This window comes from Pteropus vampyrus, unplaced genomic scaffold, assembly GCF_000151845.1.
Source record: "Pteropus vampyrus isolate Shadow unplaced genomic scaffold, Pvam_2.0 Scaffold142, whole genome shotgun sequence".
NCBI classification, from domain to species: Eukaryota; Metazoa; Chordata; class Mammalia; order Chiroptera; family Pteropodidae; genus Pteropus; species Pteropus vampyrus.
Window position 1 is genome coordinate 1,265,987 of NW_011888923.1, and position 14,406 is coordinate 1,280,392.

Sequence of the window (14,406 nt, forward strand, 5' to 3'; positions counted from 1 at the left end):
CGTGGCAGTGAGGATGAAAGGGAAAGTCCCCAGTTCTCTCGTGCTGTCATGTAAATACTTAAACACGAACAAATAACATCTGTGCCGCCCCCCGCTCCCCACCCCACGGCCTCTATACTAGGAGAATGTTGTCACATCAAACACGCCCAGGATGCTTTCAAGGCACTCCGAGCCTAAGGATGCGGCTGGTCTAGACCCCGTCTCTTCCATGAGATCCTGACCCTTAACACACCTGGTCTCAGCAAGGCCGCCCACCTTGGGCTCAGCTGGCCCCGGACGAGGGCACTCGGAGCGCGTCACTGGGACTTGCCCTGCCCGCTCCACGCTGCCATGGACCAGAGCCCTGGGCTCCTGGGAGAAACAGAACACTCCCCAGCTCCCACCTCCAAAGTGCCCTTTGCGAGAGACGCTGCCTGGCTCCTTCAGGATGAAGACAAATAAGCCCCATGGACATGCTGCCATTAAAACTAAGGAGAAACAACAGACACTAACTCCACCAGGACATCGTGACACTGCCTGATAAGACAGTGGGCACGTCATGAATAAGAGCTAATTCCTTACAGACGTATGAGCTGAATGTGAACACCATCGGACTGAAACCACGAGCCCTAGGACACGCCAGGGCTCAGATTTAAGTCCTGAGAAGGTTTGTGGCAAATCTTTCATCATCTCCCATCCATCTCTCACGTGTTCCCATAGTACCCTGCTTCTTCTAGAACCTGCAGCCATAATCCAGAACAGGGGTTGGCAAACTACACTCATGGTCCACATCTGGCCCTCAGCTTGTCGTTGTAAATAAAGTTTTATTGGAACACAGTCACACCCATTTCTTAACTATCGTCTACAGTTGCTTTCATGCTGCAATAGTTGGGACTGTCTGGCCGACAAAACCGAAACTATTTATCGTCCGGCCCTTTATAGAAGAAGTCCATCGCTTCATCCACTCGTTCAAAAAAAAATGTTTGTTGGGCACCAAATGTGCACCAGAGACCATGACAGCGAGCGCCCTGTAGAGTGGAGCTGAACAAGGCAAGACCAGGGCCGTCGCACCAGCGGCAGAGAGGGCCGAGGGCACTGTTCAGTCACGGCCGGTTGGTGCTCTCCTTTCGGAAACCTGCTAGCCTCTCTCCTTCACGGCCAAGGGCAGAACACAGAGTGACAGGCTCAAACCAGATAATCGGAGATATTTCAGTTAGATAGTTTTTGAAAGCACTAGGCGTGGAGTAACAAATCGCTAGACCGACTTGTGAAAGTTGGACTTTTTCCCTAAGTTTTTTTTTAAAAAAAGGAAGCCGCGGGCTGAGTCACCAAGGGAGGACCCTAGATGGCGAGTGTCAACCTTTGCAGATGGACGTGCCAGGAATCGTGGGGGTCCCACATAAAAGAGGCCCAGGTGGGGCCTGAGGGCCCACACTTCTCAGGCTCTCAGGCGAGGCTGACACTCTGATCAATGGGACGCACTGTGGGTAGCAAGTGGCAATATGGCCGCATACGCGTCTGTGCAGGTCTCAGGTTTTGTGTGAGATCTGAGTGTTTTGCAACAAAAAGTTAAGGCCTGCCCTGAAGGGCTCATGGCAGTACGAAGTGAAGGAATTAAGAAATGCAAAGAAAGTCGGAAGGTCACTTCATCTGTCCAGACACCGGAAAGGCACCTTTCATGGAATCACCTGCTTGTCATCTATACTTCCGGCCTTGCGTCCAGGCCGGGCAAGCAGAGGGCAGCTCAGTGGCCAGAGCCCCCCACAAGCACGCACCTCCATCAAAGCAACACCCCCACTCTCTCCGCTGCGCCCCCTGGGGGCACAGAGCCCTTCGCCACATCTCTATGTCCCCCCTGGCTTTGTGGGAAGCAGACAGAGCACCATAGGCCTGATTAGTTTGCAAACCATATTCCTTCCCTGTGTCGGTAACTAATTCACGACAACTGAAGCGGGTCGGGTGTGACTCTTCCAGGACGAGGCTGGAAGACTCGATCCCTCGGCACGGCGACCGCTCCACACGGAGACGAGCCAGGGCGCCGATGACGGGAGCAAATTTCCCCAGCAATGTCGAAAGATGTGGAGAAGATCAATACTCTGCTATTCAGTCAAGTGAAGGCCAGAGATATTCTTCACCCAGCGCAAACCACCATGTCTGGCCACTTACCGAGGCGGGTGGGACACATATCATCTTGTCAAAGGCCCCCAGCTTCTGGACGAGGCCGTCAATCACGCTCATAGAATCCAGGCTCTGCAGTCTGGCGAGCATCTAACTCTGTGCCTGCTGTACTCCGGGGCGTGGGGCGGGGGATTTTGACAGGGGTGTTCAAGGGTTCCCACGGCAAGTGAATATGCTAGATCCCCACTCGCGTCCTCGTGGGCTAACCTGCCGTGACATTAAGGGACGGTTATGACAATAATTAGACACAAGTTCAGCATACCAAGTCGATCGTCGGCAGCTCTACCTTCCACAGGGAATGTCTCAAGAAGGCTCAAATCAAGTTTCAAAACGGAAACGTTTTACATTCCGTAATCACCGGAGGCATGAAGAAGGCCAAGGCCACAAACGCTTCGCTCCCTCACCAGCCCGCCCTCTTCAGACACTGCGGGCGGAGGCCTGCATCCCTTGAGGCAGCAGCTGCTAAGGGCACAGAACTGAGGCTACCCAAAGTCCCAGTGCTTGGGTATTCGAGAGGCACCCAGGGCTCACTTTTCAGGGACAGCAAGAGGGTCCCCAGGCCTGGAGCACTTGGGTTTGCAAGCAAACTGCCAGGGGTGTCCCCTCTCCTTGGCAGTGGCCGGCGGCCTTCCTGTTTTTCTGGTTTCTGCATCGATGACGTATCTGCAGAAAAATCAACTCGCTTCCTCGAGTCGTCGACGAAACCGTACCCGAGCAGCTGACTCTCTGTCCGCAAAGACTCAAAGGGAACTGCCAGGTAAAGAGAGGACACCAGCTAAACGTGAGCTTCCAACAAGCAACAGGTAACATTTTACTATAGGAATGTCCCAAACATTGCACTGAAAAATCACTCATCATTTCTCTGAAATTCGAAGTTAACTGGGCATCCTGTCTCTTGTGTGCGTGCGTGTATGTGTGTGTGTGCGCGTGCATGTGTGTGCACACACGCGCACCAAATCTGGCAAATCTACACAGGAAGAGTGAGCACACAGCCCTTCACATCCAAAGCAAGTGTGTCCTGGAAGCTTGGAGGCTGTGGCGGACACGGCAGCTCACAGCAGGAATATGTAAACAGCTGGTTCTCCCTAAGAGGAACCACACGGGGATACCACAGGCTCCCAAAAGACTTGGATGAAACCAGAGCTCAGGAGTGACCGCGGGTCCGCAGGTAGGTACCGGGTGCTGCAGGATGAACTCCCTCCCCGTCTCCTCCTTGTAGCCCCTGGTGGCCTCAGGGGGCCAGGCTCCCGGGCTAAAGAGACACGGGGGATGGGGGGGCGCTCCTCCTCTTTGACTGGCTGGGGCTGTGGGGGGCGGGGGCTGCCCAGGGACCAGAAGGGGGTTGTCACTTCTACTAAGACCTTTCTCATGCCCCATCTTACTTAAGGCCTGTGCTGGGCAGACTGTGCCGTATTTAAATTCTTCACTCCCAGAACTCATGGCCTAAGGATGCAGCTTCTGGAGACCCAGCTGTTTTGGAAGCCTGTGCGGTAGAGCGATGAGAAAACTGGGAATTCTGAACAGGACAGACCTGGGAGGCATCTCGGCTCAGCTACTAACCAGGTAGATCTCGTGGGATACACTTCTTAACCGCCTGGAAATTCGTTACATCCTAGCAAAGGGGCTTCCGGTCATGGAAGCAGATGACGTGACGGGCGCAGGGGGTGTTTGGCAAATGACGCCACCGTTGCTGCCGTTAGCTGGCTGTGGTCAGGGGAGACGGAGCCTTAAACAGCAGAAGCCACAGCACCGTGCTGGCCAGGCCTCCGAGCCCAGCGGCATGGAACAGAGAGGCTGCGCCACCGCGAAACGCAGCTCGCTAACTGGTGTTTATTAGCTAAAATTCAAATTATATGAATTGAGGAGGGACGTATCACCAGGGATGCCAAGTAATTAGAAATTAAGGCGAGGCGATGGATTTCAGTTTCTGAATTGATCCTACCCACACACGCCAGGTAACAGGAAATTGAGTTTCGGCGTGCTAGGTGCCCGAGGAACGCAGCACGGAAATTCGGATGATTGAAAGTCGGAAGGCAGCCCTGGGCGGTCCTGCGAGGTGCCACCAAACGGCCCGGCCCTCCCCACGGAGACGGGCGTGACAGCCGCTCTCGGCGCCAGGCAGCAGAGGTGGCGAGATTCGAAATTGAACACCTAGGTTCAAGTCTCAGACGTGTGACCGGTGGGGACAAAAATACCTGTCACGACTGAACTGCAGGGTTGAGGTGAGACTCAGATGAGGCAGCCAGCGGATCTCATGGCTCAGGGCGAGTTCCTGTGAGGCACCCACCCCGACCTGCCCTCAGGGGAAACACGCTCACTGGGAACTCCGAAACCTCTGCGGTGACAATTTTCACATCAGATTGAAATGGCCGGCCTTATGTTTCCGTAAGGTTTTCTGGTACGAGGCTGGGCCTTACTCACCTCTCTATGTCCTGCGCTTAACGGGTCACCTAGCGGATCTCACCAGGGACAGGCTTCCTAGCACCTAGAGAATGCCAGGCACTCCATCCGTGGTTCCTGACCTGGGCAGAGCTAATGCGAGCTCAGGGAGACACGAAGACAGGTACCGATGGAGCGTGACGGCAGCGACAGGGAGCGCGTCGCCACTTCTGGCCGAGAAGATGAAGGACGATGCCTCGGAGGGGTCAGAAGCCACGAGGCTGACACACCACGGCACAGACGGAAAAACGGGCCTGAGCAAGGGACAATGCATGTAGAGCCTGGAGGGCACCCAGAGAGTCTGAAGGGCAGCAGACCTAACGAATACGTCCACAGACCAAAGCCACGCAGTCGCTTACGAAAAGCAAAAAGATATGTCTCCTATTTAAACACAGAGGCCACACGCAGACTCATTGGCCCTAAGTGAGCGTCCACCGCTCAGCTGTTTCAGGAGCCAGCTGCCTCTCTGCCTGCTCACTGCTGTTTTCCAAACTCGATCTGGGCACCATACAAGTTCGTGGCTGGCTATTTTAAATATTTTCCATCAGCGGCAAGTGAGATGCCTATTTGTCTTACGGCTGCAAGCAGAGCTGAGATGATCTGGCATCGCCACAAGGCAGACAGTTATTTCATGCCCTGTTAATTCCTAATGCAGCAACTACAATATCATTCCTACTTTGAAAAGAGGTGCTTTTTTTCTTTTTAATATGTGGCCTACGTGCCCAAGTAAATAACATCGGTCCTAATGAGGCCCAGTCCACAAACACAACCTCGTTACCGCCGTCAGCACGCTCGCGACGGCTTGGAGCCCCGGACAGTCCCTCAAGGGGTCAGCGGAGCCGTCTTCCTCCTGGTGGCACAGGCAGGTAGCCAAACACCTTCTCTTCGCGGCTACAACTTCCCATCAGAGATGACGGCCGCCTTTTCTGCCGGGCGGATGGTCCAGGCCGGGAGTTTCCTGTCCACCACGGAATGGGCTCGGTGGGGAGGGCTGTCTTGGTCCACGGCGCCACGTGGAGCTGACAGCCCCTGCAGCGACCGCCAGTAGGCACCCGGGGCAGGACATCCGGCAAGGCGCGCTGTGCGATCGAGGCAGAGAAAGTCTCAGCCCCGGGAGGCGAACATCTGGCCTGACACCGGGCAGTACTGGCCACCTGCCGCTTTAAACCACATTAGCTATTTTAAACCAGCCTCTGTCGCTGCCCACTGAGGCTTCACTGTCTGACTCCAGCCTTTGCCTAGTTCCCCGTGTGTACGTCGCTTCCGTAAGCCCGAGTGGGCCTTCGGCAGCCCCCCTACGTGCTCCACTCGGGGCCTTGCGATTGCTCCGTCTCAGGCCACACCGCCCTGTGTCAGGCCTGCGTGCTCGATGTTTGACCCCCGTGACATCACAAGCGTCTTTTACAGCACCGCGTCCTCCGTACCCATCACGATGCTGCTGGGTCGCGTTGTGCATTTGACAACCGGCTGGTGACTGAAGGGTATGTGCTGACTTGACGTGAAACAACTACAAGTCCCACCGAGTGTCCGGGAGCGACCGGTGTCAGGGCAGGCGCATGTCAGAACCAGGCTCGCCCGGCTCAAGTCCCAGGTCCCCACCGATTTGTGGCAGGATGTGGGGCGAGACCCTCTCTGGGGCTCCGTCTCTTCATCTATGAACTGGGTCTAGCAAGGGCTCTGCATGGACGTTTTGAGGAGGGTTGGGTGACACATGCACCTGGCATGTGGCTGTCGCTGCACTCAGCATGTGGCCTCTCTCTGTCATGGAGCCCAGCAGTGAAGAGGTTGGTAGGTAGGCAGCCCAGAGCTAGCCTGGTTTCTGACAGGCCGTCACTCTCCAAAAAGGGGTATGAGGACCAGGCTGAACACAGCCCCGCACGCTTCTGAGGCCAGACAAGAGCACCGTGAACTTGAAAGGTCCTCTTCCGGCTTGGCCCACATCACCTCGGGCTGGCTTATCCCAGCTCGTCCAACCCCTGGCACAGCAATCCCGGAGGGAAGGGGACGCTTTAGATCTGCCCGTCTGTACTCAGGACATCCCGCCCCCATCAGGCCCCCGAAAGGCAGGCGTAAATCTGTGTGTGGAGCAGGACCCGCTTCCGGCCCGCCGAGACTTCTTCTCCTGAGATGCTGACATCACAGCGACCTTCTTTTTCCTCTCTGCCAACCTCTGTCATCCCCGGAAAGCTTATCGAGTTGGCGTCTCCTTGGCTTACAGATGAGACGACTAATCGTGGACCTAACAGCTCGTCAGCTTCAGAAGCGGCTGCCCCCATCCTGTGCCCGGCTGAGAAAATCAATGTGCCTCTGACTCGCATTGCGTATCAAGGGCCCCAGCCTCTGAGAACAAAAGCATCAGGGCTGGAAGTTCTCCTGGCCTCAGGGAAGGCTTACGGCGAGTGATGTGTTAAACGGTACGTCCAGATATCTTCATCGTGCCCCTGACCCGAGGCACCCGGCCCGGGTGGCAGAAAATCACAGCTCCAGGACCCCGTGCGAGGCTGCCTGCCTCTCCCAGCGGCTGGGTACGCTGGCTGGCACCGAGCCTCGCACGACGTGGGGGCTGAGTCAGCGGGAACCGCCCGACGAGTCCACGGAAGGAGAGAACAGGTTCCAAACTGGCGAGCCCCCCGGCCCCGCAGGACACAAAACCCCGTGTATATCCACATCACAGTGCCCCACGTGGAAAGGACCAGCTGCCACTGTGCCCTGCATGACCACTGGGCTTCCCGGCCACCGGGGGCACGTGCAGGAGGAACCAGTGAGATGCGGAGCTGGTCTTGCCAGAGGCGGCTGTCTTCGGGGGACGTTTAAAAGTCACACCCATGGTAGACGGTCCACAGCAAAGGGCTGCGATTAACGCGAGAATGTGCTCGCCCCCAGGAATAGTTAGGAAAGACCAAGTTCAAACCACCTTTCATCCACCGGTGTGTGACGGGGTGAGGAGGAGACAGCAGCGCTCGGTGCTGGTCATTAGCGCAGACACTTCGCAGGGGTCTGGCCGTGTCCAGTAAAACGGAAACTGCTCAGACCTCACGGCCGGTGACTGCAGGGCCCGGCCGCACGCTGCACGCACAGACGCGCATAGCGTGCGACGCTGGGAACACGGATCTAAAAGCCCATGGACTAGGGGGCCCCGGGTGCTCACACAGCGGGACGCGGTTAAAGGGATGCGGGGGTCTAAGTATAACGCAGGTGCAGCCCCGACCACGGTGCCGAGTGACCAGGGAAGCTACGCAGAACTCGGCGTGAGTCAGGCCCACGGTCCCACCAGCTGTGGCGCGTGGCTTACTACCCACCTCACCCGAGACCCTGACCATTTGAGCCCCTGACCTCCAGGACGCCTGTCCTAAGGCCCAGCCCTCCGTACCTCTCAGCACCACTGATGACCTCCAGGTACGGTTGGCTCCTTGGAGTCCACGGGGCAGAGGACACGGCTCCTTTTTTCTCTGTAGACACTACAGGGCCGTGCGCAGAGTAGGGCCACACGCAGTGTTTGTTGAGCCACTCAGTGGGACGACTCCCTGAGCTCAGTGCGAGAGGCCTCCACACCGGAGGCCACCGAGGTGGCCTCTCTCTCTGAGAACCCGAGAGCACACCCAAGGCTTGTCCCAGCCCACTTGCCCTGCCCACCGCCCACTGCCACTCACACCCGGAAAGTCACGGACACCCCTTACGGTCTCGTACGTCCTCCCCAGCCCTGCTGTGCTCCGGGGGTCCAGACGGTCCCCGTGCATGTGCCTCCACACCAGCCCTCAGGGGCGGCAGCCACAGTCACCCCAAACGCAAAGGCGGCCTGGGAATAACCACAGACCAGTCTGGTTCCGCCCAGAGACGATTCTAATTTATAACCGAGGGGAGAAAACGAACACGGAGGCTCGTTCCCCTCTGGGCTTCTGGGCTGCGAGGAAGAACGCCACCCCGTTACTGACACTTCCACGTCACCGAAGATGGGACGCGCAGAGACCTGCGGGCACAGGCGCTGTTTGCCACGGCTCTGGCGTGAATTCCCAGCACTGCCGCGCCCAGAGAGCGCCCCTCATTCTCACCCCCCACGTCCCCTCGCCCACAGGCGAGAGCGGGGAACCGAGATTCTCTGTCAGGCTCTTTGTTCGTCATCACAGAGCACTGCGCCTAGGTGTTTAAAAGACCCCACAAAATCATAGACAAGCTTCCATCTCTCTGTGGCGTGATCCAATTAAAGCCATTGGATGCTATTTTCAGTAGCCACTGAAGAACGCGATTCAAACAGAAGAGGCCACGATGACAAGTGCGTCACACAGCACGCCAGCATGGAGGGCGAGCTGCTGGACGCCAGTCCTGGCCATCGATCCCGGCTCGCTAGCGGACCCATGTGCCAACACACTCCAGGGGGACCTCCCTTCGGCCAGTTTGGAGTACCGGGGGCTCACAAGCCAGCTCCTCGGCTCCTGGCCCAAGACGGCGCCCACCACGCCCCCAGGGAAGACCCGTACGGGGGTCGGCGAGAAACGCGGAGAAGCGGGTGCTCGCCCGCTGGCCGGCCAGTGGCACACCGCGGTTCACGTCCCGTGCCGTGACACGTGGCTCAGGCCCTCGGACCGTGACAGAGGAACCAGGGGTGTGTCCGTGGCTGCCCGAGGGTGAGACCCTGTGGGGTCAGGACGACCACAAGGAAACCAGACAGTGCCCTGTGCCCCGAGGACACAACTCAGGTGTGTACGAGGCCCCGCGGTGCTTTCTGCCGAGCTCACCTGGCCCCGCAACCATCCCACACACCTGTCAGCGCATCGAATGAGCTCTAAGGCCTGCGAGCTCCCCGAGGCCGAAACACCCACAGGGGAACAGAAAGGCTGGTCTGCGGAGGGAGGGAAGCCAGGCTCTGGCTGGCGACCACCAATCCCATGGGACCCGCTCGCTTCTGCAGGCAGCTTGCGGTCCCAGCCCACACACCGGTGCCTCCCAAGGAACGGGAGCTTTAGTGGAATCGGTGTCACGGGAGCGGAGACTGCGGGCTGCGAAGGTCGCAGGAAACGATAAGCAGGGGCTTGACCAACACAGACGCTGTGGGCAGAGGTGACGGGCGCCGACCCCGCCACGGCAACGCCGTCCTCGTCGCGGCCCGAAAACGACATTTGTATAACAACAACTACAAAAAGCCTCGTGTGCGCTTTACCTCCACGCCCTGCACCTTCAGCTTCATGTGGTCCTCCCTGGTGGTTTTGCCATCTTTCCTCTTTTTCCAGCAATACCCGTCCTTCCTGTATTTCACTTTCTTCCTGTTGTAGAGTATCATCGAGCCATTCTGGGGTCTGCAAACGACAAACGGTTACGTTACCAAGAGAACCAAGCAGAGGACACATTTAGGAAGAAAGAGACCGTAGACCGGTCAAAGTCCCTCCGGAAAAGGCAACATTCCGCGTTTGCTGGGACGCGGCTTTCCACCTTTTACCGCAGCCCCCTGGATTAACCATGTTTCACGCACAGCCACAATTTGCTTGTGGATTTGATACCTAAGGAATTAAGTGTGACAATGATAGACTTAAAAAAAAACAAAACAACCCTTAGTATTAGTCACCCTCTAATCAGGATCGACGACGGGGGGGCCTGAGCTCCACAATGAAAAGCAGGAAACAGCAGGACAGAGCCGGGGGTGTTGTGGCGGCCTCTGCGGTATCTTATCTCGTGCAGAAAGATTTTCTACACGTCTCTTCATCCCTGGCCTGCCATTAGGGAATAAATAAGTTTGCGCAGACGCTGGATGCCGGTGCTGGGGACGGACCAGCGGCAGCGCTGCTCGCCGAGGCCGAGCCCTCTCGATTCACCGCCTGCCTCAGACCAGTGCTGGACGGAGGGGCGTCTTCAGCCCCGCTCTCCAGCCAGCGAAGCACTTGATTTTTTTCCCATTGGGCTTCAGCTGTCAGAGGGCTCAGTAACCAGCAGGTAAATGTGTCTATTTGGACAAGACCACCATACTGTAGAAAAACAGTTGCCCTTGTGCTAAACGCTACCCGTAGGGTGGCCATTCTGGCGCCATGGAAAAGAACAGATAAAAAGAACCTCGAATTGTCCTCAAAGAAGCCACGTGTCAACCAAGGTTTGCAGCCGCCAAGGGGACAAAGAGCCACGGTTGACCGCTTCCAGAATGAGTTTCAGCAGGTGTGGGTGGGTCCGCCTTCAGGGAAGACGCCCCTGACAGCTAACAGCACTCTGCTCCCCTGCACCCCGCAGCGGCCAGCTCCGTGTCACTGTGCACCCGAACGCTCAGCACAGAAAACCGAATGGCAAGCGATTCTGTGACCCACGAGACCAGCCGGGCATGCCATGTCCCTCCCAGCGGAGGCGAAGGAGCGGCTTCATGTAAGGCGAGCTGGCTTCCGCTTCTCCGCCACAGCACGGGTGAGAGGGTTGGCCCGCCCTCCGTCCCTCCGTCCCTCTGTCCCTCCTCCCCGGGGACCAGCACAGGGGCCTCCACCCCGCTCTTTTCTGTTCCTTTGAACAACAGGCCATTTCAATGGGGCACAGAACACTGGCTGGTGACGTCTGACTGAGCCATTGTGTGTAGGAAGAAAACAATCATGCCAGGGTCACAGCAGCCGGGCGGTGTCATTCGGCAGCAAGGTGACGACTGAACAGCCATCCCCTGGAAATTACACACTTTCGGCGGTGACTCCCAACACTTCGCCGTTTGCCAATCACAGGGCAGGTGGTTGGAGTCGGTGTCGGACCCCTCCCCAGGCCGGCCTTGACTAACGCAATCGGGGAACAGCCCTCCCAGCTGGCTTGTCACGGCGCTGTCAGCTGACGGTGACTGTCTCGTGCCTGCCGGGCTGCACAGTCTTCCGTTTCTAATGGCAGGTAAACTCGAATGTGGAGTCGACGGTGCCAGCCCCTTCGACTTCAGCCGCGCTCTGCTACCCGTAGTTCATCTTCAGAGGCTGTGAGCCCTCCCCGACCCCGAGAGATCACAGCAGCGCCCCAAGTGCACCTGCCGTGCTTAGGACCGGCGCCTGAGGGACAAGCAAAAGAGCACGTCTGATCGAGTAGACGGCTCCGCACGTGTCGCCCCCACTCCGAACAGGAATGTGGACGCTCACGAGAGCGTGGCAGCCCCCGCCTCCCGTCCCACAAAGCGCATCTGCTGGAGGAGACGCCGCGTCAGTCCAACCCGGCCTCCTGTGAGCTGACAAAGGGCTCCCTCTTGCTCCTTCTAAACGTGGCCAAGAACCTCAGCAGTGTCTTCAGGCCAGCTGTCCCCAGATTGTAACCGCTATGACCCAGACATAGTGACCCTCCTAGACATGGCCGCGTCCGGTCAGAAACACACCCGCACTCGCACCAGAAAAACCGTCTTCCTCTGGGGACCTGACTTCTTATTTGAGGGGGAGCAGGATACGTGACCCTGAAATGTGCCACTTTGGCATGTGGATGATTTTGAACCGAAGGCAATCGAGGCCTAACACACTCAGGAAGACTTTTTTTTCCCCGTGTCCCTTAACGGCCTAAAAGCGCGCGGATAGGGAGCCTGTGCCGGGCAGAGAGCTGAGATGACTCCTTAGAGCGAACACTTATGTACCAAACATGGCTCTCCCATCCTTCTAGAACCATCTTCCCGCCCTGGGCCCCTGGCCCCTGGCCCTCCTCCCTCACTCAGGTTGGCCTGTTGCAAGCCTCAGCCATCTGACTGTCCGGGAGCCTCCTATTTTGGGGGCTCCCATATGTACAAAATTAAATTTGGATTTTTTCCTCCCGTTACTCTGTCATGTGCCCGAGTACCGATTAGACCGAAGAACCCAGAAGCCAGAAGAGGAGGAGGTCTCCCCACTGTACTCGTGGTGCCTGATGTGAGTCCTCGCCTGCTGGACACTGCTTGCTATGGGGCTGCAGCTGGCGACGCCGGGACCTCCGCCTGCGGGGTCGGTGGGCTCGAGGGCGCTCACCGTCCCTGTCCTTCCCGAGAGTCAGGCTGGCAGCAGACGGAGTCCCCGGGTGTGCAGCCTGTGGCAAAGGCTCCTGACGAGCACTCCACTTTCCTTTCGGTCCTTCATCCTGCAGATGGTCATTGCTTGTGTCTGTCTTGTGTGTCACATGTCACAAGGAAGAAAAGCACAGGGCAGGACGCAGGCACAGGTCCTAACGAGCCATCGGAGTTGCCGGCCTATGCTGTGTTCACAGTCCTCAGCAGACTGGCGTCTGCGTGGGCAGATTTTACCTTGGGTCCCCTGTGTGAAAACGGGTCGGGTTTTCTTTTCGTTTTGGTCTATGTCCTGAGAGCTTAGCTTTGTGACCAGCGACAATACTCTCGCCGGTCTCCACCGGCCAGAAGGTGCCTGTGCCGGCACGCAGCTGGGGTTCTGAGCAAGGCGGTCACAAGCCGCACTTGGTGTCTGACCGTGCCAGCACTCAGGGGAATTTGTCAGAAGGGGACACAGTCCATGGGGGTCTCATCTGGTCTTGTTAGTGCTGGAAAAGTCCCAGTCCAGGAGCATCTGCGCAGTGTCACCGATGGCGGGCCCAGCCTGGAGGTGTCACATTCTCGTGGGAGAGCAGAGACATCGGCTGTACTACACCATTCCCGACACCTGTGACAATGAAGGCCTTTGGTTTCCCTGGGCTAAACGGGAAGGAACTTTCTGGGTCCCGTAAGGGCTGCAGCTTTGCACTCTCTTTTGAGATGCCTCTTGCATCCCTGGTTAAGCCATGAGTCACTGTTGAGGTTAATGTAAGATCCTACTCACCAATGGCCAGACAATGGAGCCTTTGAATTGGCTAGACTTAAAAGAATATATATGCATTTATTGCAGAGAACTCTCAGCCTAAAAAATTGTCCTATGGGAACCACGGAAAGACCAAGCCGAAAACTGGACACAAAGGAACACAGCCTTAGGGACTCCATTAATAAGGCAGAAGAAAGAGCAAAAGTTAGAACTCAAACCGCAGGCACATCTGACATAACCTCTCCTCCTTAAAATCTGACCCCATCTCCTCAGCAAACTTTCTCCGCTCCCAGACTCCCATGCTGTCCCCAGAAAGCCCCTTACACGCCCAGCTGCCTGTTTGAACGTCCCTCTCCCTACAGGATTTACACAGAGCGCTCCGGCCTGATCTCTAGACCCAGCGTCTACAGGTTGCTCCGTAAACGCTGGAAGCAAGCAAGTGAAGTTAGCAGAAGCAGCCAGGAGACAGGGAGGCTCCTCCCTTTGCTGGGCTCTGCCGGAGTCAGGCCTCTCTAAGCAAAGCCCTTTGCAGACGTGTCTGAGATCCAGCCCGAAGAACTCATGTCCCCCGACAGAGGCAGAGCTTTTCAGTTGTAAAGTCCCTCGACCTCCCTTTACGAAGCTCCTGCTGAACTTCAAGAGGAATTTAAAACATTGAGGGCCACTGACAACCCTGTTTACCGAGACCTTACCTAACCCTAAGAGGTGTTACTCCCACCCATGATTGGACTGTAATTACGAGCCTGAGGCTCCCAGGAGAAAACCCCCTAATGAGGAAACGGATGGCCAGAAACCCCCCCTCCACAGAGGGTTTTCCTCCCAGGGAACTGGTCGAAAGTTAAATTGAGCCCTCAAACAGAAGGAGCGAGCCCGAGGCCTTTGTGGAACGCTTTCTATAGACTTTTCACAGGCAGGGCACGCTGAACCCTGAAGTGCCAGAACGTAGGAACCCTTTCATTTCTACCTCGGTGGAAAACTTTCTCCCTGACATAAAAAGGCGAATTCGAAATAGTGTGGTTGGGTGGCCCAGTGGAGCTCTCGGCATTACGATGGAAAAGGCTACCCGATTCTTTGAAGACAGCTTGCAGGAAGAGTCGGTAAAAGGAGTGAGAAT

At 56.9% G+C, this 14,406-nt stretch overlaps 1 protein-coding gene across 1 annotated transcript in view; it reads right to left on the reverse strand.

Moving 5' to 3' along the window:
- The window catches only part of CAMTA1 (calmodulin binding transcription activator 1), a 572,496-nt gene that overhangs the window by 422,239 nt on the left and 135,851 nt on the right, over positions 1-14,406 (reverse strand). The window contains exon 3 of the mRNA XM_023535618.1: positions 9,752-9,887. Coding sequence (XP_023391386.1) covers positions 9,752-9,887 — 136 coding nt within the window. The remainder of the gene's footprint in view (positions 1-9,751; positions 9,888-14,406) is intronic.